Source organism: Physeter macrocephalus, chromosome 20 (assembly GCF_002837175.3).
Source record: "Physeter macrocephalus isolate SW-GA chromosome 20, ASM283717v5, whole genome shotgun sequence".
Lineage (NCBI taxonomy): Eukaryota > Metazoa > Chordata > Mammalia > Artiodactyla > Physeteridae > Physeter > Physeter macrocephalus.
The window spans coordinates 89374158-89402040 of NC_041233.1; the positions used below are offsets into that span (position 1 = coordinate 89374158).

Below are 27883 nucleotides of genomic sequence, written 5' to 3' on the forward strand. Positions count from 1 at the left end.
TGTATAACTGAATCACTTTGCTGTACACCAGAAACTAACACAACATTCTAAATCAACTGTACTTCAATTAAAAAAAAGAAAAAAAAAAAAGAAAGAAATGACCAATGGCAAAATGCAATTTACATCTAAATTGTTAAGATGATTGAATCTTAGAATATCAATGAATTAACTACTTTTTAGAATTATATGAGGAAATGAATATACATATAGCATTAGAAGCAGTAAAACTATTGTTCAAAGTTCAATACCATATATGATAAAATAACTTAGCAACAGAAGAATGTAACTTAACTTTGTTAATCCTATAAAATAAACCTTTTAATCCTATAAAATTTAAATAAACTTCAAACATTTTAAAACTTAAAATAAATTTTAAAGATATAACTTACACTACATAAAAGTCAAAGTCTAAATAAATGTAACAAAGGAAAGCAAAACTTCCTCACTGAAGACAGCAAAACCAGATGAGAGGAGGTAAAGATGTATATAAATTGAGTAGATCCTATGCTCATGGATTGGAAGGCCCAATAATGGAAAGAGGTCAAGGCTCCTCAAACTGATCTATAAAGACTAAATTTTCCATATGTAGACATTCTTTCTTAATAAAATCCATGAGTATTGCATCCAAACTTGGAACAAATTTTATAAAATTTACAAATATTAAACATGCTGTGCTGTTAATTCTTTGCTATACTATTTAAATTTTCTATTCAGTAATTTAGTTATACTCTTCCATTTTAAGCATAAATTTTGCAATGGCCTCAATATTAAGCTAACACAATTATTGGATGCAAATCAACAATATTTCAGGGTCTATCTTATTGCGTAAGTGTTAAAATTAATAAGAAACTGTACCAATTATATTCTTCCATCTATCTTTACTATGAAAGCAAATATTTAAATATCTGATTCCATTGGAATAAATCAATATTAAGTTATAAATTTTCCTCTTTTTTAATTGTATTAGTGTGCTTTAGAATGTTATTATTGTTAACATAAAATGATAGTTTTTCTTTTTAACATTCTTCCCACTTTTCTTTGCTTTTTTAATATACTCTCCTGCCAGGTGTCCTACAACATTGTAATTGAAGGGAAAACGTACACTGTGAACCTAATGCAAAAGTAGGTGACCTACATTATTTTATTACCTGTCTTTGTTCTATTTATAATTATTGTTCGTATTTATCCAGAAAGTAACTATTTTGCATTTGTAAATATTTCTAGTTGCTGGCTATTTGTCTCCTATTTTATGCTTAAGAAAAACATTTTAAGCCTATATAATAAATATCTAGGACCTGAATCCACATGTATGCTCCCATCTTTTTCCCTCCCAGCAGCATCAGATTACTATTTGACTATTTATGTGGTTTCATGGAGGATGAATTTTGATATTTTTCTATTTTTATCAAGACATAAATACAACTTGTTTTTGAGTTCTCTTACATTCAACTATATTTGAAACAGCATAGTGGATTTTTGAGTGGAAAGAACAGTGATTCTTTAAATTAGTTTACATATCAGAATGTATTAAGGACTTAGAATACAACTGTAATTAGCCAAACTCAATCCCATGCCAGCTAAGGAAATTGGGAAAAAAATAAGCACACCATATTTGGGAATAAAGAAAAATCAAAACAGTAGTGGTCGTTTTTAAAATGGGTCCTTTATTAAAAGTTTTGGTCAGTTTGTCTCTTTATTATAAATCTTGATAGCTTAAAGAGTAAGGTCTTTCCATTCTTTTCTTCATCAAGAATGTTCTGGCTTTTCTTACTACTTTTCATTTTCATATATTTTATAATAAACTCTTCCACAAAGATATAGCCATAGATATTGATTGCGACTTCATTGAATCTGCAGAGTACTTTTGGAGGAATTTTTCCTGTCATTCCCTTTCAATTTTTTATTCAGTCTGGATTTTTTTTACTGAGTCTGAAATTCTTTTAATGCAGTCCAAATTATTATTTTCTTTGTAGCTATTATTCTTTTCATATTAAAAAAAATCATTGTCTTCAAACAGTCATGAATCCAAGCTGCCACTTTTTTCTAATAGCTTTTATTGTTTTCACTTTCATATTCAACTCTAGGGTTCATCCAGAATTGATGTTTGTGTGTTTCATGAGCATGGGGAACAAGATTCAAATATTTTATCGTTTTAGTATCCAATGGATCCAACACATGCTATTGGAAAAATATACTTTCCTCATTGCACTGTAATGAAATGTTTGTAATAAATCAAATGACTGTTTATGAGTGGGATATCTTTCTGGACTATTTTATTTTATATGTTTACTCCTGAGCCCTATTTATCTGAACAGATATCACACTATATTAAATACTGTACAAGGTCTTATTACCCAGCCTTGTTCAACAATTTTAAGATGTCCTTGTTTTTCTTGATCCTTTAATTTTCCATATAATGTCTGAAGTCACCTTTTTTCTTTGTACCTTTTATTCTTTTTCTTACATAGTCTCCATTTTAATGAATCTATTATTTTTTATTATACCATTTTCCCTCAATTAAATTCTTTGTTATACAACTTTTTACTATTCTTTTAGTATTTTCTCTAGATTATCGTATTAATCCCTGAATTATTAAATCTAATATACATTATTATTTTACCAGTTATCATACATTGTTAGATCTTCAAACCTTTTAATTTCACTTACCTTCTACCTTTTCATTATTTTTCCTGTATGCTTTTAAACCCCAGTGAGATACAACTATTATTTTTTGTATAGTCAATATCCCTTTATAATTAAGCATAAATTTACCCATTCTGTTGCTCTTCATTTTTTCCTGCGTTTGTTTCTATCTGCAGTTAATTTTTATATGTCTCAGGAATTCTCTATATTTCTACTGTAGGTCTGCTTGTTTCTGATTAATTTGTATTCAATGTTAAATATTAACCTTACTCTTAAGAACTTTTTTGCAGGAATGAATTCTAGGATAACCTTTTAAAAATGACTTTTGGGGCTTCCCTGGTGGCGCAGTGGTTGCGCGTCCGCCTGCCGATGCAGGAGACACGGGTTCGCGCCCCGGTCTGGGAGGATCCCGCGTGCCGCGGAGCGGCTGGGCCCGTGGGCCGTGGCCGCTGGGCCTGCGCGTCCGGAGCCTGTGCTCCGCAACAAGAGAGGCCGCAGCGGGGGGAGGCCCGCGTACCACAAAAAAAAAAAAAAAAAGTGACTTTTGTCCTTTAAAAGTATTATTCCATTGTCTTCTGGCTTTCCTCGTTTCTATTGACAACTTAAGCTATCAGTCTTATTGCTGTTCTTTGAAGGGAACATCTTCGTTTTCTTCTTGATACTTTGAAGGTTTTATTTTGGTTTGCATCAGTCTTTAAAACTATATTTAGGGATTTTTTTTTTTTTTGCGGTACGCGGGCCTCTCACTGCTGTGGCCTCTCCCGCTGCGGAGCACAGGCTCCGGACGCGCAGGCTCAGCGGCCATGGCTCACGGGCCCAGCCGCTCCGCGGCATGTGGGATCTTCCCGGACCGGGGCACGAATCCATGTCCCCCTGCATCGGCAGGCGGACTCTCAACCACTGCGCCACCAGGGAAGCCCCAGAGATTTTTAAGTTTAGCTCCTTGGCTACTCTGCAACTTCAAAATTTGGCAGATGATTTTACAGGGAAAGAAGCTATGAATCTGATGCAACTTAAATATTCATATTTTTATTCCAGGACTGCACAGCCACCAAAAGTTCTGCTTGTTTCTAGGCTCCCAAATAATAGCTTTCTTCCTGGGCCAAGCATGGATATTTGACTTCTGTCTTTGCCAAAAAACAGTGCTTGTATATCACTAGCTAAGTCTCTTTATAGGACTTTCAACCCAGAATCTGTGTGTTCCCTGGAGCTCCACCCCACTGTGCGTTATTTTCTTTTTTTGTTACAAGAATACAAAAACTTTTGCTCTGTCAGCGGTTTGGCTCTTTGACCTTTTGTTTTCACAAATCCAGACTGCCATGGCTGTCACAAATCTTTATACTATACTAATTGGAAAAATGAAAATGAGATCCCTACACCCACCCTTTCTCTTTATAGAGCCTTTTAAGCATATTCTTCCCATATTACAAGCAATGTATTTTAATGTGAGATCTCCACCTGATCTGTTGAATTCATTTCATATTAGTTCAATGCTTATTGACCATTTGCTATTTTCCAGATATTCTTCTAAGAGCTTGAGATGCATTAGTAAACAAAATGGATATGAATTTTATATTGTTATCAGATGAGACTAATAATGGTAGGACAAATAATGGATTAGGAAGAATGTTAGAAAGTGATAAATGCTTAAGCAGAAATATAGAGCAAACTAAGAAGTGTCATTTGGAAATCCTATGCTTTAATAATTGAGAAATTTGCAAATTTTTATAAACTTGTCAAGAGAAGCCTCAGTGAGACGTGGCTTCTCAGCAAAGCCTCAGCAAAGACTCGAAGTAGGTGAGACAATGAGCCATGTTGAAGAACATCCCAGGAAGGGGCAACAGCTAGTGCAAATACCCTGAGACAAAAGTTTGCCTGTTGTGCTTAAAAAACAGGAAGGAGGACAGTGTGACAGTAAGGTGAGTGAGGAGAGGTCTGAAGACTAGAATTTTTTGAGCAAAATTAAAACTAAATCCATGTACTCAGAGAATCTCTCCCTCGTGCGCTCTCTCTCTCTCTCTCTCTCTCCTCTCCCTACCTATCTATAATAAGTATAAGAAAAGAAATACCTTTTCGAAATAAAATCTAGGAAACAAATTTTCCACTAAATACTTTTTATCTTTATTTTACAGAGCTTTCTTACCTCATAATTTTAGGGTTTATGGTTATAGTGGCACAGGAAGTATGAAACCTCTTGAACAACAGTTTCAGGTATGATTTTTATTGTCTGTTTTACCTTTGTTATGTGAGTTTCTGTGACTGTTTTACTCAGGGTACACATGTCGCTAGAGTATAACAGGCTGGAGTTGTTTTGCGTGAATGTAACCATTTCCTTTTGATGATGTGTCTTGAATTAGCTTTGTGACACAGATGATTAACCAAACCACAAATGATAGTGATGCATTTAAGCTATTATTTCATGATGATGCACATGTATATGTTTATGTATCTGTGGCAAAAGGGTTGAATATGGGGTGAAATACTTAAAATGAAAAAACATGACTTAAATCAGGAAAGCTAAATCTAGGAAGAAAAGGAAAATCCAAAGACTTGTCTGAAGTATGTTCAGGGACCAAATCAATACACATTAAATTTCATGCACATTTAGGAATATATTAAATTTTCATCTACTTGGAATATTTGGAGCTTCATTTAATAAAGTTTGCCATTTGTTGTAAATATAATAGAGAAGTGTGCCTAGAATTTCAAGGAATACCCATGCCTGAAATGCTGTTTTGCTTTTTACATTTGCCCTGCCTTACCAATTCCTGTATTTTTTTAAATTTGCATTCCTGATTTCTACGTAGCAAATTAACCACTACTTTTGAAATTAAAGCATTTTTATAGAGACTAAGCTCTTAACAGGATAAATAATAGGTATGGTGAGTTCTTTAAATTTTGCCTAACGGAGTAGTCAAATACATGTGAATCATCTATGGAGTTCTCTATACAAATATATAAATAATGCATACTTTCAAAAAGTTTTATGATATATACACACGTGCATATATACATAATATTATAGACATACTTCTGTATATACACACAATATATGTGTGTGTGGCATTTTTTGTGTGTGAGTGTGGTGAAAAAGAGAGGGAGAGAAACAGAGTTAAAACAATGAGACGACGAGATGCGCAGGGCCGCAGTATCCCGCACCTGCATTTTATGTAATTCTGCCATACCTGACACCTAACTCTACTTCCTACCTCCCAGGGGGTAATCATGAGAGACAGATGTATAATTCAAAAGAGAAAGCAAAGATGTTTTATTTATAACCTGGATGTAATAAGTTATTGAATGCTGGCCTCAAATGCCATGTGGGTAAATTATGTTTGCCAAAGCTGCAAGCCTCTCTTCAGTGTAGGAAAAACCAGGAAAGTTTATTAAATTAGCTTAGAAGCATATAAATCTATTTTTCATTTTCAAATGATTTTCATCCCTAAAAGTTATGTTATCTTGCTAACTAAAGATGTATCTACACGAAAATAAAGCAACCAGTTAGACACAGAAAGAGTTTGTTCCTAGTTTCTGCAGTTTACTTTATGATCTCTCCAGGACAGAGAGATACTCATAATGGTTAAAAAGTAAAATTACCAGATGGCATAACAATCCAAAATGTGTATGCACATAAAAATAGACTTCAAATTATAAGAGGCAGAAATTGACAGAAATGAAAAAAGAAATAGGTAAATTATTATTATTATTGAAGATTTAAACATTTCTCTCTCAATAATTGATAGATGAAGTAGAAAGAAACTCAGCAAATATGTTGATGCCTTGAGCAGAACTATCAACTTGATCTCATCAACATTTGTAGGCGACCACACACAACAGCAACATTCTTACTGTTACTGAGTTTATACACATTCTTTTTTGAGTGCTAATAGAAGAATGAACAAGATATAATAAAGGAAAATAGTGCGAAAGATGACAATGATAAAAATAAGAGAAAAACTGGAGAAAGAAATTATATAATAATAATAAACTTTTGATTCCTCCATCTCAAAATTTTATCCTATGCTGACCTAAAAATGATTTATTTATTAATTTCCAACTTTTCCAGTCAACTTATGTATAAGGTTGATATAATTTACTGATGGTTCTGAAGAATTAAATACATTATCAATCTGGATAATACAAACCACATTTGGAAGGAAGTGGATGAAATGTGGTGGAAAGGAAGAGGTAATTTACCTGGGTTATATAAAGTATGATTTATACAGATGAACCTGTATATGGGACCACAGTGAAAAAGTACAAATATGATAAGTCAATGAAATATTTTAAAAATATAAGATACTGTTTTAGTCTGTGTCTAAAGATACCACGCAGTAATTTACACATGGAAAGTTTAATGTAAAGAATTATTAATTGTAACAAGGATTAGAGTAAAAAATAAGAAGTAAAGAGAACTCTAAAGGTCATAGGAATTTCAGATACAAGAAGCAGCCAGCAACCCTAGGACTGGGATAAAGAAGACAGTTTCCTTGCCCCAGAGTTGAGATTGTTAAAAGTGGCACGACCATGGATCTTCAAATAGGACAAGTCACTGTGGTGCTGTACCAAGAGATCTTGCTGTAAAATTTCTCTTTAGAACCCTCTGGAAATCTGTCCTTTGGGTACCCAGGAAAGCTGTTCCTAAGATGTCTCACCAAAGTCACTTTGCTATGGAAGGAGAGGGGCCTAGATGATGGGAGGATACTACTGGCTGATGGGTGCTAGAGACCACCATGCACCAAAGGATCTGGGTACCAGAGAATCTCCAAGCAATGAGGGATCCTGGCTTTGCAAAAAGCTGTACCCTCTGCAGGAGCCTACCAAGCTAGCGCACTGGAACCAAATAGCAAAGCTGTCTTCCCATGCTCTCCAGTACCCTTTACTAGCAAAGCTTCAGTGCCACCTGGCAAAGGAAAAAATAATTAAGAGGCTCATATTCATTTGCACAAAGCAGGCAAAAGGTTAATTTGAAGCTGAGTAGCAATACGTCAATAATTGACAGAGCCTACAACTTTGACTACTTAGTTTCTGTATGCACTCTTTTATACACATTTGAACTCTGGAAAAACAACAAAATCACCCTACATTTCTATTTAGCAAGATTCAGCCAACCTTTTCCCAAGTAAGGAAATTCTCATTCTTCCCTCAAAATGATAAGACACACAATCACGAGTCACTGTGTCCATTGCTAGCTATATTAAGTTCTCCACAAATTTAGTCACAGGTCCAACTGAATACTATGTTAACATGAGGTTAAATTAACTTGTAAAGTTAACCTCCAACCACTTGCATGTAAACTAATAACAGGAAGAGGGAAAAAGAAGAAAAATGGTTAGCACATACAAATAAAGATACATATACATATGACAAGCCAAGAGAAAAATATTTAAAGCTACTATAGTCTTCATTTCTATAATAAGTCATGATTGCTATGTATGACTTCTTTTTCCCACTACCTGCTCCCCATTTCCATTGCTGAGCTTGTTACGGATACTTACCTAGCAGAATAGCACAAATCTTCACTCCCAAAGGGTTTGCATCCTTAATCATATTTTATTTTGGTTACTATTATGCTCAGGTGGGTTCAAGACACAGCACTTCTTTAAGCAACAGATTTCCCTATTGTGTTCAGTCAGTCACTCCAGCCACTGGGTTAGCCTGTTTGTGCAGTGGCAAAAGGAGCTCAAAATATCCAGTTGGAAGTTTATCTTCCTACTTAGTGGAATTTTTATTGTGTCCCCAGGTGAACAAATTCCCCACTGGGGGCTAGAAGCTAAAAGTTACTGGGACAGAAAGCAAAATGCTACAAAATGGTTACTAGGTATAATGGTGGGAAGAGACACTCCCATTTCAACACCTTACTTCCTGGACCCATGTACTGTGGTTCTCAGAAAACCATGCCATATAATGGTCTTGATTCAGACATAACCCCAGCCTTTCAGAGTAATGTCTCCCAACTACTATGGTAAATGAGTATTCAGTAACCTGGTCTACCCTTCAGTTAGGCCAGCTGCTTCCAGATGACAGAGTATATGGTAAGACATGTACATAAACCAATTGCTGCCCTTAATTTGCTGAGAAATAAGTTTCTGTATCAGACACAACACTGTGCAGAAGCCATGGCAGTGGATAAGGCATTCTGTGAGTCCACAAGTTCTGGTGCTAGAAGAAGCACCATGGACAGGGAAGGTATTTTTTGTTTTTCAGGGAATTTAATCCATTTACCTACATCATCTAATGTTGGCATACAATTATTCTTAGCATTCCCTTAATAATCCTTCTATAAGGATGGTAGTAATATCCCACTTTTATTTCTGATTTTAGTAATTTGATTCTTTTCTTTTCATAGTCAATCTAGCTAAATAAAGATTTGTCAATTTTGTTTATCTTTTCGCAGAGCCAGCTTCTGGTTTCATTGATTTGTTCTATTATCTGTTCTTATTAATTTCACTCTAATCTTTATTATTCCCTTTCTTCTGCTTAATTTAGGTTTAATATGTTCTTCTTTTTCTTGTGTTATAGGTGGTTGGATAGGATATTACTTTGAGATCTTTCTTCTTTATTAATACATGCTTTTATATATATATAAATTTATCGAAAGCACTACTTTAGCTGCATCCCATACATTTTAGTATGGTGTGTCTTCATTTTCATTTCCCTTAAATATCTTCTGGTTTCATATTTGATTTATTCTTTAATCCATAGGTTATTTAGGGATATGATATTTAATTTCCATGTCTGTGAGTTTCTCCAAATGTTTTCTGTTAATTATTTCTTAACAAATGCCTTTATTATCAGAAAACATACTTTTATTACTTCTATACTTTTAAACTGAGGCTTTTTTAACGGATTAGCATATGGTCTATCCTGGAAAATATTTTGTGTACACGTTAAGAAGAATGCATATCTTGTTATTCTTTGGTGGAGCATTTTACAGATGTCTGCTAGGTTTACTTAGTTTATGATTTTTTTTTCAAGTCTTATATTTCCTTGCTGATCTTCTGCCTAGTTGTTGCACCGATCATTGAAAGTGACAGAGAAGAAGAAAAGAAGTCTTCAACTATAAGTGTTGAGTTCTCTATTTCTCCCTTAGTATCTACCTATTTTTTTATGCGCTATGGTGCTCTGATATTTGGTACTTATGTTTACAAGTGTTATATCTCCTGATGCAGTAAACCTTTTATTAGTATAAAATACTGCTCTTTATTTCTAGTAACAATTTTTTCTTTCAAAGTCTACTTTGTCTGATATAAATATAGTCAATCCAGTTTGCTCGTGGTTGCTATTTACATGATAATTTTTTTCATTCCTTTAATTTGAGTCTGTGTCTTTGAACTTAAAGCATGTTGTCTTTCAACAGTTTATAGTAGTCTTTTCACATTGTCTGACAATCTGCCTTTTACTGGATTGTTTAATTCAATCACATTTAATGCTATTATTGATATAGTTGTACTTGCATCTGCTTTTTACTTTTTGTTTTGTATGTGTCTCATGTGTTTCTGTTCCTCTTTTTTCTCTTTTTAGTGGCTTTTTCCCTGTTAGGTGGATATATTTTACTGAAGAATTTAAATTTCCTTAATGATTTTTCAATTTTTTTTTTTTCACGGTACACGGGCCTCTCACTGTTGTGGCCTCTTCCATTGCGGAACACAGGCTCCGGACACGCAGGCTCAGCGGCCATGGCTCACGGGCCCAGCCGCTCCGTGGCATATGGGATCTTCCCGGACCGGGGCACGAACCCGTGTCCCCTGCATCGGCAGGCGGATTCTCAACCACTGCGCCACCAGGGAAGCCCTTTTCAATATTTTTCAGTTATATTTTTAGTGATTCCCCTACGGCTTACCTTACACATTTTAACTTATCAGATGCAGATTTAGGTTTATATTACCTTAATTCCAGTGATATATAGAAACATTGCTCCTATAAAACTCTACTTCCCTCACACTTATGGTATTATTGTTGTACATATTACATCTATTAATGTTACAAACCCAACAGTACATTATTATAATTACTTTACTATCTGCAGTCATTTCCTTAACCCAGTACCTCTTTTGTTTCCACTCACCTCCTATATGCTGTTATTGGCAAATATATTTCCTGGCCCCAATAATATGCCCTATTCATATTATTTTACTCAATTGATTTTTAAATCAGTTAAGAGAAAAAAGGGGGAAATACGCATTTATATTATGTTTTTAAATTACATAATAACCTGTATGAGCTTTCTTTGGATGTTTATGTGGATTTGAATCACTATCTGAGGTCACTTACTTTCAACCTGAAGAATTTCCTTAAGTATTACTTGTAAGGCAGGGCAATTAACAACAAATTCTCAAAGTTTTCATTTATATGGAAATGTCTTTAGTTTGATTTTGTTTCTCATTTTTCTTACTGAATTTTTCATATTTTCTTGTATGGCTCTTTATTTATTTTCTTTTAGGACTATTTGTCCTTATGTCCACTTCTGGGGGATTTAAATTGTCATTTACTTATTTTCATCAGTTTCACTAGGGATCAGATCTATAGAGTTCCTCATGATGTCATACCAAAAGTTAACTCTCCATATCTTTAATTTTGAAGAATAATTTTGCTTAATATATAATTCTAAGTGCCAGGGCTTTTTCTCTCTCTCAGCATTTTTTTTTTTGTTCATTGTGTCCTGCCTCCTTACGTGTGTGTGTGTGTGTGTGTGTGTGTGTGTGTGTAAAGAAGTACCATTATTTACATCATTACTCCTATGAATGTTATGTGTTACTTTTCTCTGGTTTATTTCAAGATGTTCTCTTCAGTTTATTATATGATTGGTTCCTTAGGTCTTGTGGAAATAAATAAAAACCAAGCAAATGAGAATAAACAAAGGTTACTTATTCATAGCAAAGACGTCATCCACTGTCACTTGCATCTTGGCAGATACTCAAAGGCAGGCAGAAGAGTGGGAAAGCTTTATAGTGGAAGGAAGGGAAGACCTCAGGTGTGCTCTGATTGAAGGTTGTTGGTGGAGGTTGCTGTAGATGGGTTAACTATGTGATTGGAGTGTTTATTTGGCTTTTCTCTCCTTGGTTCTAAGGTGGAAGCAGGGACAAAAATTAGGGAAGCTGAAAGTTTTATTTTATTTTTTATATATTTATTTATATTTATTTATTTAAAATTTTATTTTATTTATTTATTTTTGGCTGTGTTGGGCCTTTGTTGCTGTGCGTGGGCTTTCTCTAGTTGTGTCGAGCTGGGGTTACTCTTCGTTGCGGTGCACAGGCTTCTCATTGAGGTGGCTTCTCTTGTTGTGGAGCACAGGCTCTAGGTGCGCGGGCTTCAGTAGTTGTGGCTTGCAGGCTCAGTAGTTGTGGCTCGCGGGCTCTAGAGTGCAGGCTCAGGAGTTGTGGCACACGGGCTTAGTTGCTCTGCGACATGTTTGATCCCGGACCAGGGATCAAACGGGTGTCCCCTGCATTGGCAGGCAGATTCTCAACCACTGCGCCACCAGGGAAGAACAAGCTGATAGTTTTTCATCAAATCCTTGTTATCGGGACTGATTGCTATATTAGCTTCCTGGATTGTTACTGGAGATAGCAGCATGACTTCCTACAAAGTCAGCTATTTATTGTCGGTAAAGAGGTTGGTTTCCTGCAGGTCAGAGTTCTACTTTTATATATGGTTTAGCCATTGCCCATTTGTTTATTCATTGTCTCAATCTATAAATGTGGTTTCTCACTAAATTTGGGGAAATTTTGGCCATCATTTTTTCAAATACTTTTATACCTATTTTCTCTTTCCATTTTTCTGGACCTCCAATTAAACATATTTTAGATAACATTGCCCCACAGGTTGCTGCAGCCATATTCCATTTTTAAAGCTTGTTTTCTCTCAGGTTTCTTTCAGATTCGATGGTTTCTATAGATCTGTATTCTAGGGTTTTTGTTTTTTGTTGTTTTTTTTTTGCCATATTCAGTGTCAGTAAAACATATCCAGTGTATTTCATTTTAAATGTATTTCTTTGTTCTAGAATTTAGAGTTGGCATTTTTGTAACATTTTATTTCTCTGCTGAATTTCCTAATTGCTTCCCTTATTATGCCCAAAATTTCCTTTATGTTCTTCATCATGTTTGTTTTGTTTTGTTTTGTTTTGTTTTTGCGGTACGCGGGCCTCTCACTGTTGTGTCCTCTCCTGTTGCGGAGCACAGGCTCTGGACACGCAGGCTCAGCGGCCATAGCTCATGGGCCCAGCCGCTCCACAGCATGTGGGATCCTCCCAGACTGGGGCACGAACCCATGTCTCCTGCATCGGCAGGCAGACTCTCAACCACTGTGCCACCAGGGAAGCCCCATCATGTTTTTAATATCTGTTTTAAATCCATTTATTTACTAATTCCAAAATCCGGTGTTATTTTGAAATCAGTTTCTTTCTGGTTTTTCTTTTGACTATGGGCCACATTTTTCTTTTATTCATATATCTAATATTTTAAATCATATACTGGTGATATTCCATGATACATTGGAGAGCTTGTGATTCTTTTCTCTAAAGAGTTCTCAGGGTCAGTAAAATTGTGTTTTTTGTTGGAACATTTGCTACTTTGGGCTGCCCTGCCAAGGGGAGGCCCTCAGGTGAAAACCAGTTTAACACAAAACTCAGTAAATGCAGTTTTCCTCTTTCTATTGTTGATTCCCTTCTCTCACCTTTTCTTGCCTGCCTTTGTTGTTGGAGTTTAAAAAATAATTTTTGAGAGTCTACATTTGTCATTTATGAGAAGGCTAATCCAATGCAAGCTACTCTGCCATTATACTAAAGTAATCTTGAAAAGAAAAAATTATCTTTTGGGTTTATTTATTTTTTACATCTACCTTGAAAAATTAAGTCAGAAGAGTTTGAAGAAACAAGTTTTTGATGATTTTTACCTTGATCCTAATGATTGGGTTGTCATGTTTCATTTATAACAGAAAAAATCATGGAAGTGTACTTATTCTTTGGGACATGTAGGGACAGTTTTGGAAAATTGAGCCAAATGTTCCTCTAATGATGTTATAAATCCATTTTGGAAACAGTTAGTGTTTGACACATACATATATATGTGTGTGTGTGTGTGTGTGTGTGTGTGTGTGTGTGTGTGTTTCAAGTATTTGAGAATAGTGCATTTAACATGAATTATTCTAATAGAAATATATGTGTTTATCTTTATTTTTCAGAACTTATGCTACTACCAAGGGTATATTGAAGGTTATCCAAATTCTATGGTGATCGTTAGCACATGTACTGGACTCAGGTTGTTATACATAATTTTATGGTTACAAAAAATGGAATTTTTAAGAAATAATTTTCAAATTTGAAAAATTATAATCAGAAGCTTTATTTTTATTTTTAAATTAATTTTATTGAAGTATAGTTGATTTACAATGTTCTGTTAGTTTCTGCTGTACAGCAAAGTGAATCAGTTATACATATACATATACTCACTCTTTTTTAGATTCTATTCCCATATATAGGTCATTACAGAGTATTGAGTAGAGTTCCCTGTGCTATGTGGTAGGTTCTTATTAGTTATCTATTTTATATATAGTAGTGTGTATATGTCAATCCTAATCTCCCAATTCATCCCACCCCACCTTCCCCCCTTGGTAACCATAAGTTTGTTTTCTACATCTGTGACTCTATTTATGTTTTGTAAATAGGTTCATTTGTACCATTTTTTTAATATTCCACATATAAGTGATATCATATGATATTTATCTTTCTCTGTCTGACTTACTTCACTCAGTATGACAATCTTTAGGTCCATCGATTTTGCTAAAAATGGCATTATTTCATGCTGTATTTATGGCTGAGTAATGTTCCATTGTATATATGTACCACATCTTCTTTATCCATTTCTCTGTTGATGGATATTTAGGTTGCTTCCATGTCCTGGCTATTGTAAAAAGTGCTGCAGTGAACTTTGGGGTACATGTATCTTTTTGAATTGTGCTTTTCTGCAGATATATACCCAGGAGTAGGATTGCTGGATCATATAGTAGCTCTATTTTTAGTTTTTTAAGGAACCTCCATACTGTTCTCCATAGTGGCAGCACCAATTTACATTCCCACCAACAGTGTAGGAAGGTTCCCTTTTCTCCACACCGTCTCCAGTATTTATTGCTTGTAGATTTTTTGATGATGGCCATTCTGACCAGTGTGACGTGATACCCCATTGTAGTTTTGATTTGCATTTCTCTAATAACTGGTGATGTGAAGCATCGTTTCATGTGCCTCTTGGCCATCTGTAGGTCTTCTTTGGAGGAATGTATATTTAGATCTTCCATCCATTTTTTGATTGGGTTGTTTCATTTTTTTGATATTGAGCTGTACATATATACAAACAGCTGTTTGTATATTTTGGAGATAATCCCTTGTTGGTCGCTTCATTTGCAATTTTCTCCCATTCTGTGGATGATCTTTTTGTTTTGTTGATGGTTTCCTTTGCTGTATAAAAGCCTTTGAGTTTAATTAGGTCTCATTTGTTTATTTTTGTTTTTATTTTCATTACTCTAGGAGGTAGATCAAAAAAAGATCTTGCTTCGATTTATGTCAGAGGGTGTTCTGCCTATGTTTTCCTCTAAGAATTTTATAGTATCCAGTCTTACATTTAGGTCTTTAATCCATTTTGAGTTTATTTTTGTGTGTGGTGTTAGGGAGTGTTCTAATTTCATTCTTTTACATGTAGCGGTCCAGTTTTCCCAGCACCACTTATTGAAGAGACTGTCTTTTCTCCATTATATATTCTTTCCTCCTTTGTCATAGATTAGGTGACATTGGTGCGTAGGTTTATATCTGGACTTTCTAGCCTGTTCCATTGATCTATATTTGTGCTATTGTGCCAGTACCATACTGTCTTGATTACTGTAGCTTTGTAGTATTGTCTGAAATCAGGGAACCTGATTCCTCTAGTCCGTTTTTCTTTCTCAAGATTGCTTTGGCTATTCGGGGTCTCTTGTGTTTACATACAAATTGTGAAATTTTTTGTTCTAGTTCTGTGAAAAATGCCATTGGTAGTTTGATAGAGATTGCATTGAATCTGTAGATTGCTTTGGGTAATATAGACATTTTCACAATATTGATTGTTCTAATCTAAGAACATGGTATATCTCTCCATCTGTTTGTGTCATCTTTGATTTCTTTCACCAGTATCATATCGTTTTTTGAATACAGGTCTTTTGCCTCCTTAGGTAGGTTTATTGCTAGGTACTTTATTCTTTTTGATGTGATGGTAAATGGGATTGTTTCCTTAATTTCTCTTTCTGATCTTTCATTAGTAGTGTATAGGAATGCAACAGATCTGCACATTAATTTTGTATCCTGTGACTTTACCAAATTCATTGATGAGCCCTAGTAGTTTTCTGGTGGCATCTTTAGGATTTTCTATGTATAGTATCATGTCATCTGCAGACAGTTTAACTTCTTTTCCAATTTGTATTCCTTTTATTTCTTTTTCTTCTCTGATTGCCATGGCTAGGACTTCCAAAACTATGTTGAATGAAAATGGAGAGAGTGGACATCCTTGTCTTTTTCCTGATCTTAGAGGAAATGCTTTCAGTTTTTCACTGTTGAAAATTATGTTTGCTGTGGGTTTGTCGTATATGGCCTTTATTATGTTGAGGTAGGTTCCCTCTATGCCCACTTTCTGGAGAGTTTTTGTCATATATGGGTGTTGAATTTTGTCAAAAGCCTTTTCTGCATCTATTGAGATGATCATATTGTTTTTATTCTTCAGTTTGTTAATGTGGTGTATCACACTGGTTGGTTTACGTATGTTGAAGAATCCTTGCATCATTGGGATAAATCCCACTTGATCATGGTGTATGATTCTTTTAATGTGTTGCTGGATTTGGTTAGCTAGTATTTTGTTGAGGATTTTTGCGTCTATGTTCATCAGTGATATTGACCTGTAATTTGTGTGTGTGATATCTTTGTCTGGTTTTGGTATCAGGGTGATGGTGGCCTCATAGAATGAGCTTCTGGGTGTTCCTTTCTCTGCAATTTTTCGGAAAGGTTTGAGAAGGACATGTGTTAGCTCTTCTCTAAATATTTGATAGAATTCGCCTGTGAAGCCATCTGCTCCTGGACTTTTGTTTGTTGGAAGTTTTTAAATCACTTTCAATTTCAGTACTTGTGATTGGTCTGTTTATATTTTCTATTTCTTCCTGGTTCAGTCTTGGAGGGGTGTATCTTTGTAAGAATTTGTCCATTTCTTCTAGGCTGTTCATTTTATTGGCATATAATTGCTTGTAGTAGTCTCTTATGATCCTTTGTATTTCTATGGTGTCAGTTTCAACTTCTCTTTTTTATTTCTAGTTGTATTAATTTGAGTCCTCTCCCCTTTTTTTCTTCATGAGGCTGGCTAAAGTTTATCCATTTTATTTATCTTCTCAAAGAACCAGGTTTTAGTTTCCTTGATCTTTGCTAAGTTTTAAAGTGAGGCATGGCTTATAGTGGGAAATTGTCATTGGAAAAGCACAGCATGGAGACTCTTGTACTGTCTCCTACTCTTCTCCTGAATTAAGATTTTTTTAGTGTATGTGGAGACCACAGAGTACTAATAGCTTGGTAAATACCAATAGCATTACTACTCTGTTCCACTCAGTAAATTTGTGGATACTCGGTAACTTTTTCTTACTTTACCACATAAGGCTAAGAATGAAAATAATCTGCATACCATTAAAAAAAACTGATTGTGTCATCTTATTGACTTTGTGAAAAATGAACTATTTTATTTATTCACTTAGTTTTTGGAATTTGTAGGGGCTTACTACAATTTGAAAATGTAAGTTATGGAATTGAGCCCTTGGAGCCTTCAGTTGGTTTTGAACATGTGATTTATCAAGTAAACCATAGGAATACAGGTGCTTCTTTATATGCTGAGAAGGATATTGAGTCAAGAGAAAAGCCCTATAAAATACAAAGTGTAGAGGTAAGTGATCAATTGAGTAAGCTATATGGTTATTACTATACAGCAATATAAACAATGTATTTTTTCTGATAAAAAATTATTTACATTAACATATGTATATGAGAGAGAGAAAGAGAGAGAGAGTGATACCAGAAACTTCATAACATATTGTAAGTCTTAAAACTAGTCATTCAGTTTTCCAGAACACCAAGATGGCATTTTCTGCTGTTAGTGGCATCTTTCCCTGTGATCCAGACGTTTGTTGTCTGCGGATGCTCTCCTTTCTCCATATCCATTATATCAAAGTTTTGATATAATAAACATAAGTGACATTCACATAAATATTGAAGATGCTTATCTAGGATCCTGAGAAGAATCACTAGTGTCTTTTAAGGCAACTGCCTCAGGGTAGGCCATTACATTTTCTTTATATCCTTATCCAGGGATGGAGAGACTGCTTCTACTGGCAAAGAAGACTCATCAGAATTTAGAAGTTTAGGGACTTCCCTGGTGGCACAGTAGTTAGGAATCCGCCTGCCAATGCAGGGGACATGGTTTCGATCCCTGGTCTGGGAAGATCCCACATGCCATGGAGCAACTAAGCCCGTGTGCCACAACTACTGAGCCTGTGCTCTAGAGCCCGCAAGCCACAACTACTGAGCCCGTGTGCCACAGCTACTGAAGCCCGCATGCCTAGAGCCCGTGCTCCGCAACAGGAGAAGCCACTGCAATGAGAAGCCCGTGCAGAACAACGAAGACCCAACACAGCCAAAATAAATAAATAAATATTTATTTATCTATTAAAAAAAGAATTTAGTGGTTTAGTGACCCCAGCTTCATCAGAGTTTCCCATATACCCCCATTCCAATTTTTAGGATCTTATTTCTTCCAGCAGACACCCTGTGAGGGTGGAAATTCAATTTGTGTTGTAGTTCATCCACTCACAAAATGAGATTCTGAGTTTGGTTTTCAACAATCTCAGCTCTGCACCAACAGTGGCTAAGGGTATCTTTCAGGAAAGACACTTCTCCAAGGAAACAGAACCAACAGAATATATGTATATGTGTGTGTGTGTATACACACCCATATATATTTGATGTAAACACACACACGCACACACACACACACAAAGAGAGGGAGAATGAGAGAATTTAGAGTAGACTGTAGACTGGCAGGCTGGAGACAAGGGAAGAGTTGTATTCAAGTCCAAAGGCAGTCAGCTGGAAGGATTCCTTCTTGCTTACAAGGTAGTCTTTGTTCTAATAAGGCCTTCAACTAATCAGATGAGCTCCACACGTATTATGAAGGGTAATCTACTCCACTAAAAGTCCACCAATTTAAATGTTTATCTTATCCAAAATCATTTTCACAGAGACATCCAGAATAATTTTTGAACAAAAATCTGGGCATTGTGGCCCAGGCAAGTTCACAGAAAACATTAACCATCACACCAGGTTTACAAAATTTATTTCATATTTCCTCCAAATGTTTTATTCTTTAATCTCTTACATTTCAATATATGATCCAATTTAATTTAATTTTTGTATGGAGTGAGGGAGGGCTCTAAATTCATCATTTTTCATATGCATATCTAGGTTTCCCAACACCTTTGGCTGAAAAGACTCATGTTTGTTCCACTGAATCTTCATGGCCCTTTTTTTCAAAGATCAGTTGACCATAGATGTTAGGGATTATTTCTGCACTTGCAATAATACTCCATTGATCTTATGTCTATTCTTATGTCAGAGCCACACTTTTTTTTTACTACTATACCTTTGAAATAAGTTTTGGAATTAGTAAGTGTACATCCTTCAGTAATGTTCTTTTTCAAGATTGTTTTGGCTATTCTTGATACTATCAATCTCCAAATAAATTTTAAAATTCACTTATTTTCAATTCCCTGAAAAAGCAAGCTGGGATTCTGTTGATTCTGTATATTAATCTTGGAAATATTGCCACTTAACAATATTAACTCATCCTATCCATGAACATTGAACAGCTTTTTGTTTTTAGGTCTTCTTTAATTTTTTACCACAATCTTTTGTATAGTTGTCTTCAAGTTGTCAGCCAAACTTCTTATGTTAAATTTATTTCTACAAATTTTGTCATTTAAATGCTATTTCACATTTAAAATTTTATTTCAAATTTGGATTTCTCATTATTCATGTTTGGAAATTATTGACTTTTGTGTACTGATTTCATATTCTGCAAACTTGTTTAAATTGGGTATTAGTTTTTTATTGTACTCTTTGTAGTTTTCTATGTACAAGATGATGTCATCTTAAATAAAGATTATGTTCTTCCTTTTCAATTATGATGCTTTTAACTTCTCTTTTATTGCCTACATGCCCTGGTTAGCATGGTGTTGAATAGGTGAGAAGAATATCCTTGTCTTGGACCAATTTTAAGAAGAAAGTCCACCACCATTAAGTATAATGTTAATGGTGAAATAATATAAAAATTTTCTGGAATTTTCAACTCGCTTTACTCTCTGATAAAATTCTCCTGCTTCACCTTCAATCTCACTTTCTCTGACTTTTCCTTATACACTCATGTTCTAGACAATGATATTTCTCGTGTTATGTCTCAGGTTTTTGTTTGTCTTTTATATTGTCTTGTATATTTTTTCACGGTTTTATCTACTGTGATTTATAGATCTCCCACTCTCATTCCAATTTTTTTCTGAGTTATTGATCTTACATTGGACATAATGACTGCCCAAGTTAAACAAAATACACAAGCACACACATTAACTATCCACCTACTTATCTATTTATCTACCTATATCGTCTATCATCTATCTATCTATCTATCTATCTTCATGTCCCTCTCACTTCCTGAATATTCTTACCAGTGGGCTTTGGTATCTTTTAACTTTAACGTTTTTAATCCAACTATATTGCAATTGGATCATTTAGTAGTGTTCTCCAATCTTCTTCCCTAGCTCCATTTCTTTATTGTTTATTTGACCAAAGCAAACTTTCATGCAATTGATGTCAACTTTATATAGCACATTTCCAAGAAATTGGTTTTCTTTATTGGCTACTTTCGTTTACTAAATAAAATAGCTTTTGAGGTCTTCTGAAATCTTAACACCTGCCCACCTTCCCAATATACAGATTTCTTGGCATTCTTTTATGCATCTTTGTCTTAAATTTTTAATTATTTTGCTAAAACGGACTATATCTTTTCCCCATGAAAGCTTATTGTCCAGTAAATAAATGAATAAATTATAATCAACTAAATATCATCAATCCCTATCTCAAAGATGAAAATAAACAAGGATTACTTCAGGAAATGTAGGTCAACTAACACTTATGTAGCTTAAAACAAAGAAATAGCTTTGAATCCCTCAAACCATTAATATTTTGTTAGTTTCAATTAATATAAATGTTTATTTTTCTCCTCCAGTAAAGTTCACTTCCTTGTTTAGGCACTTCAATGAAACTTTGGAATCCTATAAGCAAAACTATCATGAAGCATTCGGTGCTTCCTTTTGGATGGAAATGAAAATAAACCAATTAGACCATAAGGGGATTTCATTTGCATTAAAAAAAAACAAACCCTCAAGTCTCCAAGGTTTTAAAAGAGAATTTTTAAATGGAGGGAAAAAACGAATGATCATTCACCCCTAAATTTGTCTTACTGACCTTATTGACTTTTTTTCCTTTAAATTACTATAATCTTCACTTTTCTCTGCTAAATCCTAGATTTGTTTTTCGCTATTGCTCCTCTTTATGTTAAGGAAAATGGTTTAACTAAAATGTGATAGTTTTGAACTTTCAAAGGATTAAATACCAGTGTAAAAAGGAAAAAATTCAGACATTAAAATACACATAATAAAAATTTTCTCAATTTTTGAAATTTGATCCTCCTTTTCTGCTTCTATATATTTGTCCAGTGCTTATACGTGGTATGCTATTTTAGTAACAAACTATTTTGAGTTAACTGCACTACAGTCTTAAAGAGCCCACAAAGACTGTCTTCCAAGTTTTCCGTAGTGCCTTCCTCCTAGGTTAACTTCATGTAAAAATAATGATGAATATAAGTAATATTTTTTTTTTAATTTTTTTTTTTTTTTTTTTTTTTTTTTTTGCGGTACGCGGGCCTCTCACTGTTGTGGCCTCTCCCTTTGCGGAGCACAGGCTCCGGACGCGCAGGCCCAGCGGCCATGGCTCACGGGCCCAGCCGCTCCGCGGCATGTGGGATCTTCCTGGACCGGGGCACGAACCCATGTCTCCTGCATCGGCAGGCGGACTCCCAACCACTGCGCCACCAGGGAAGCCCTATAAGTAATATTTTATTAAACGTAGTTACAACAATTATTACTTGTTGGCACAGTGTAAGTCACACAGATCATAAGCCCATCGGGCCTCACATTTGTTCCTAATTTAACCACTGTGGTCTAATTAAATGACCTCATAACCAGATTCCACATCCTGAGATATCTATGGTGCAGTTTATGAAACCCAGTCATTTTGTTTCTCTGTTGCTCACTTTTTTCTGCGGTGATTTATACAAGGATTAGCTTTATCCTTCAGATGAAATCCCACTCCTCTAAATACAGAGATGTGCCCCTACTCTTTCAAGGCCATAGATAAAATCATACAGCATAATAATGTATAATGGAATCATTAAACGAACATAAATACACACATAATGGCAAGTCAAGGGAAGAATTTCCTCAGGGAAGAGAATCATATGAGTAGCCCAGTACCAGTGAGAATATGGAGAATGGAAGGTAGAGGAAAGTTATTTTCTGAGTAAATTAAGTGATTGATCAGGTGCGAAAGACATGACAAAGGCAATATTCTGAAAATGATTTCTATTTTCATATAGAAAACTGAATTTTCAATGTTGAATTTGTGAAGTAGTATATTACTTAAAATAATTAAATGATTCTTCAATTTTTATCTAAAGTTTGTGATTTTTTTTCAGCCACTTGCAGACTTCTCTCAATATATAGAAATGCATGTTGTAGTTGAACAAAATTTAGTAAGTATACTTTCACTTATTTGTCTTACGTTAATTTATATTAGCAATGGGAGGTTATAAAAAGTGTTGGAATAAATTTTTAACACAGGACAACAAATGATAATTTTTGCTTTATCTCTGCCTTAATGAATTTAAATTACTAGTATCAGTAGTAAATTGGACATCAAATCTCTATTAGTTTATTTTTAATTTTATATAATTAACATATTAAAACATCTGTTACCTATAAAATAGTTTCTTGGTAATTTTTATTCATCATTCCCATACCCATAATGTCTAATAACCTTTGATCTTTTTACTGTCTCCATAATTTTGCCTTTTTCAGAAGATCATATAGTTGAAATGTACAGTAGGTAGCTGTTACAGATTGGCTTCTTTACAGATTGGCTTTCATTCTTTTGCATGTGTTGTACAGTTTTCCCTACATTATTTATTAAAGAGACTGTCCTTTCCCCATTTGTTGTAAACTAATTAACCCACGATAATGTGTTGGTTTTTTTCCTGAACTCTCTATTCTGTTCCATTGATTTATGTGTCTGTTTTAATGACAATACCACCCACAGTGCTTTGTATCAGTAATATAGTTTGAAATCAGGGAACATGATGTCTCCATCTTTGTTCTTTCTCACATTTGCTTTGGCTAGTCAGGGTCTTTGTAGTTCTATACAAATTTTACGTCTGTTTGTTCTATTTCTGTGAAAAATGCCATTGACATTTTGATAAGGATTGCATTGAATCTGTATATTGCTTTGGCTAGTGTGAACATTTGAACAATATTAACTATTCTAATTTATGAGCTTGGAATAACTTTCCACTCATTTGTGCCTTCTTCAGTTGCTTTCATCAATGTCTTTTAGTTTTCAGTGTAAAGACCTTATCTCCTTGATTAAATTTTTCCTAGGTATTTTATTCTTTTGATGCAATTGTAAGTGGGATTGTTTTCTTAATTTCTCTTTCTGATAGCCTGTTATTATAAAGAAATATAACAGATTGTTGCATATTGCTTTTTATCCTGTAATTTTGGTAAATTTTTCTTAGTTCCAACAGTTTTTTGGTGGAGTCTTTAAGGTTTTCTATATATGTCAGCTGCAAAGAGTGACAGTTTTATTTCTTTTTTCCCAATTTGAATACCTTTTATTTCTTTTTGTTGCTTAATCTCTCTGGCCAGGACTTCCAATACTATGCTAGATGAGTGGCGATAGTAGGTATCCTTCCCTTGATCTTGGTCTTAGAGGGAAGATTTTTTGTTTTGTTTTGTTTTTTAACATCTTTATTAGCTTTACACTGTTGAGCATGATGTTGGCCGTGGCCTTTATTATGCTGAGACACATTCCCTCTGTATTAACTTCGTTGAGAGTTTTTATCCTGAAAGGAGGTTGAATTTTGTCAAATGCTTTTTCTGCATTTATTGAGATGATCATATGATTTTTTTTATTCTTTATTTTGTTAATGTGGTGTGTATCACATTGACTGATTCACAGAAATAGAACCATTCTTGCATCCCTGGAATAAATCCCTCTTGATCATGATGTATGATCCTTTCAGTGTGCTGTTGAATTTGCATCGCCAATATTCTCTTGAGGATTTTTCCACCTATATTCATCAGGAATATTGGCCTGTAATCTTCTTTTCTTGGGGTGTTTTTGTCTGGTTTCGATATTAGGATAATGCTGGCCTCATAAAATGTGTTTGGAAGGCTTTCTTCTTCTCTTATTTTTGCAAGAGTTTGTAGTGCCTTTTTGTATTTTTTAAATATTTTTCATTTTTCACGTTATGTCTATAATAATAAATAATATTTTAAAACTAATAAATTGGTAATTTAAATAATTTCTTAACTCATACTTTAAAATTTTAAACATAATAACCATCATTAAATATTAAGCAATATATATTTAGATCTAAAAGGCAATTATCTTTTTCAGTATAATCATATGGGTTCTGATACAACTGTTGTCACTCAAAAAATTTTCCAGTTGATTGGATTGACCAATGCTGTAAGTGTTTGCTTTTGCGTTTGTTTGTGTTACTTAAACAATTCTCAGACTTTTTTTATGACCCTGCCTGAATACACATATTCAGAGGGCAAATATATAATAATCTTAGGTTTCAGTTTTCTAACTGTTTAATTGGAGTAATAATAATTGTAAATACCTAATTAGGGTTTTGTAAGGCTTAAATTAAACACTTGACGTTGGGCTGGCTTAAGCACAAGCATATCAAAATGTTACTTATTACTTGTTTTATTAGTGATATTTATTACTTGCTAATAGAATTTATAAGATCCAATCCGGATTTACAGTTTAGGTTTTTACTATTTACATCGGTATAGCATTTATTTTTGCAGATAAATTCCCAAATCTATTTAAACCATGTAGTTTGAACATATTTTCTCTATGTCTTCTATTTTAGATTTTTGATTCATTTAATATTACAATAATTCTATCTTCATTAGAGCTTTGGATAGATGAAAATAAAATTCTGGTAACTGGAGATGCCAATGAATTATTACACAGATTTTTAAAATGGAAACGATCTTATCTTGTTTTGCGTCCACATGATGTGGCATTTTTACTTGTGTAAGTATATCTTGGCATTACCAAATCTTATACATTAGAAAGCATATGTAATTTGACCTAATTTCTGACAGTTGACAGGCCATTAGGGAAAAAAATCTTGTGTCATTTTTTTATGTACAACATCCTGTGAATATTATTTTTCACAACACAGGTTTTATAGCAGAATTACTAATATCAATTACTCTATTTATTGGCTTATAGCTAAAACTCACTTCAATCTTATTACCACGTTTTCTTACCTTGAGTATATAACATATCATTAAATGTGCCTAACTATACATAAAATATTAACAATATCTGTCTGAAAAAATATACCTGAATTCTATGAATAGAGTAATATGGCCTTCTTTTAATGCTTTATTTCCATAAAATCAAAACAAAATAGTGATGAAATGGAAACACTATTGTACATTTCAATATCTCTGACATAACTATATTCACAATGAGCTGCACTTTTAAAAATATAAGCCTCCCTTTCTATTTAATAATCTCTTTGTTTTTCTCTTATCAATATTCAGAACCTATATGTATTATATATTACCATATTATGTAAAAATCATGTATATAATTATAAAATTATAATCTTTTAAGTTAGTTTTTGTCCCACAAATACGCATGCCTTTGCATGGCTAGGGCAGGCTAATTCTATCTGATTAAGGGGAGACTTCAACACATAAGCTTACTCTGCCCATTTGTCAGCTTCATTGGCTTAGCTTTCTACTTTTAAGGAATTTTATTTATTTTTATTATTTTTACATTATTGGAATTAGTGTAATATTTTTAATTACATAAAAAAATCTTCATTATTCTCTAAAAATCTGTATGATAATACACTTTTTATTATTTGTTTTTTAAATCTATTTGCAAAATAAGCAGACATGTTTAGTCCTTTTCTATGCTTTGTTATCCTAGTGTTAAAGTGGAAATATCTATGAATTTGTTATATAAGTATGCAAAACAAAAAATATTAGGTAAATTTAATATTAAATGTTCTCAATTTTGTAAAATTTTATGATTTGCTTCTTTTTTAAACTTAAGTTACAGAGAAAAACCAAATTATGTTGGTGCAACCTTTCAAGGGAGTCTGTGTGATAAATACTATGGAGGAGGTGTTGCTCTGGTATGGTATGGTTTAAGTGACTTGGCTAAGATGTATAGGTATGATGCTATTTAGAGTAATATACAATTAACTATTTCTGTATTTTATTATGGCTAAGTATATTAAAATTTGCATAATGATTCTAGGGATCTTTGTTCCTGCTGCTGACAGAAATGTGTGAACTATAAGAAGTTTAACGTAACACATATAACACATATAACACATTTTACTTAATACATATAAAATTTTTACAATTTTCCTCTTGTGAGTTCAAATTATCCTCTTTTAGAAAGTTAAGGTAGTGATCTATTTTATAGTCATAAGATGCTCATAAATTTTTAATATACTCAATATTAATAACTAATTTTAATTTCAAGCTTAGATATTGAGCATTTTCTTCATTATGTAGCTGATTCAATTATGAAGCAAGTTAAAATAAAACTTTTGGAACTATTTATCAATTGCTGCAAAATGCTTGCTGGGACATAGGTGAAGAATAACAGAATCAAATGCACTAATTGGCATTTCTATCTTAGTAGAAAATCTTGGTGTGCTTAAAATTGGTATGTTTTTGCTCCTACTTCATAACACTTTGGTTATTCTGAAGTATAAAACTTGCATTTTTTAATTTTTTGTGTGTTTGTACAAAATAATCTGGAGATTGAGGAAGGCTATGCATAATACTCTTGTTTAAGTGCACAAGTTAAGTGAAGATATAAGAAGATGAGTCAATGAAATGGAGACAAATTTCAACTTTAAAATTCATAATTCATGAAAATATGGCTTATGTTTTATGGGCAAATCATTACCTAGTCTCAAAAGCTAGAATTTGGCTGATTTACCTAGTCATATGCAACACTGAGAAATCTTAAGACATTCACATGGAGCAGGCTTAGCTACCAAGTGGGAGGAAATCTCCTTGTGTACTGAAAAAGAGGGCAGTGGTCTCTGTACTGAAAGAAGCAATCAGAGAAGAACTCTTCTCGTATTCTTCTTTCTTATTCTCCACACTTCACTGAGGTAATTATTGCCGAACCTTTCACTGGAAAAATGAGCAGTAGCTGATGTTCACAGGAATGTGATGTTGAAAAAAACAGATGAAGCTCTGTCCTCTGATATTTAAACATACACCACCCTCCCTATCTAATCACCCAGAGCTGTGGAATAAAATCTAGGAAACACATTCTTCTGAAGCTGCTTCTTCCTAAAGTTTATGGGTGAAACCACAACCCAAGTAGTTTTGGGGTGAGTAGAAGCAAGTAAATATAATCAGCAGGAGATTTTTGATGTCTGCAGCTGTTTGCCCTTGGGTCATCCACTTATCTGTCCTGCCGCAAGTTCACTAACAAGGACAGACACAAATTAGTTCCTGGCATCACGAGTTTTATACATTACATACTACCAGACACATTATCTGTTGACCTCAATTCATGGACTATACAGATCATGGGTATTAAACTTCCTCAGAAAAAAAGCACACTACACAGCATTGACCACTTGAAGAAGAACTATGAGTAGTTGTAGGCCAGGAATTTCAAACAAAACAAGGTGTACAATATCATAGAAAAGGACTAGTTAGAAACATTAGATATGAGCAATATAGAATTATAATAAATTGCATGAAGGATACAATTGATGCATATGGAGATAAATTA

The 27883-nt window shown here is 34.0% G+C and overlaps 1 protein-coding gene across 1 annotated transcript in view; it reads left to right on the plus strand.

The window, feature by feature from the left end:
* The window catches only part of ADAM2 (ADAM metallopeptidase domain 2), a 70965-nt gene that overhangs the window by 5565 nt on the left and 37517 nt on the right, over window positions 1-27883 (plus strand). Inside the window, exons 3-10 of the mRNA XM_028481664.1 lie at window positions 1067-1122; window positions 4776-4854; window positions 13825-13901; window positions 17411-17579; window positions 22497-22553; window positions 24476-24547; window positions 24963-25129; window positions 26168-26249. Coding sequence (XP_028337465.1) covers window positions 1067-1122; window positions 4776-4854; window positions 13825-13901; window positions 17411-17579; window positions 22497-22553; window positions 24476-24547; window positions 24963-25129; window positions 26168-26249 — 759 coding nt within the window. The remainder of the gene's footprint in view (window positions 1-1066; window positions 1123-4775; window positions 4855-13824; window positions 13902-17410; window positions 17580-22496; window positions 22554-24475; window positions 24548-24962; window positions 25130-26167; window positions 26250-27883) is intronic.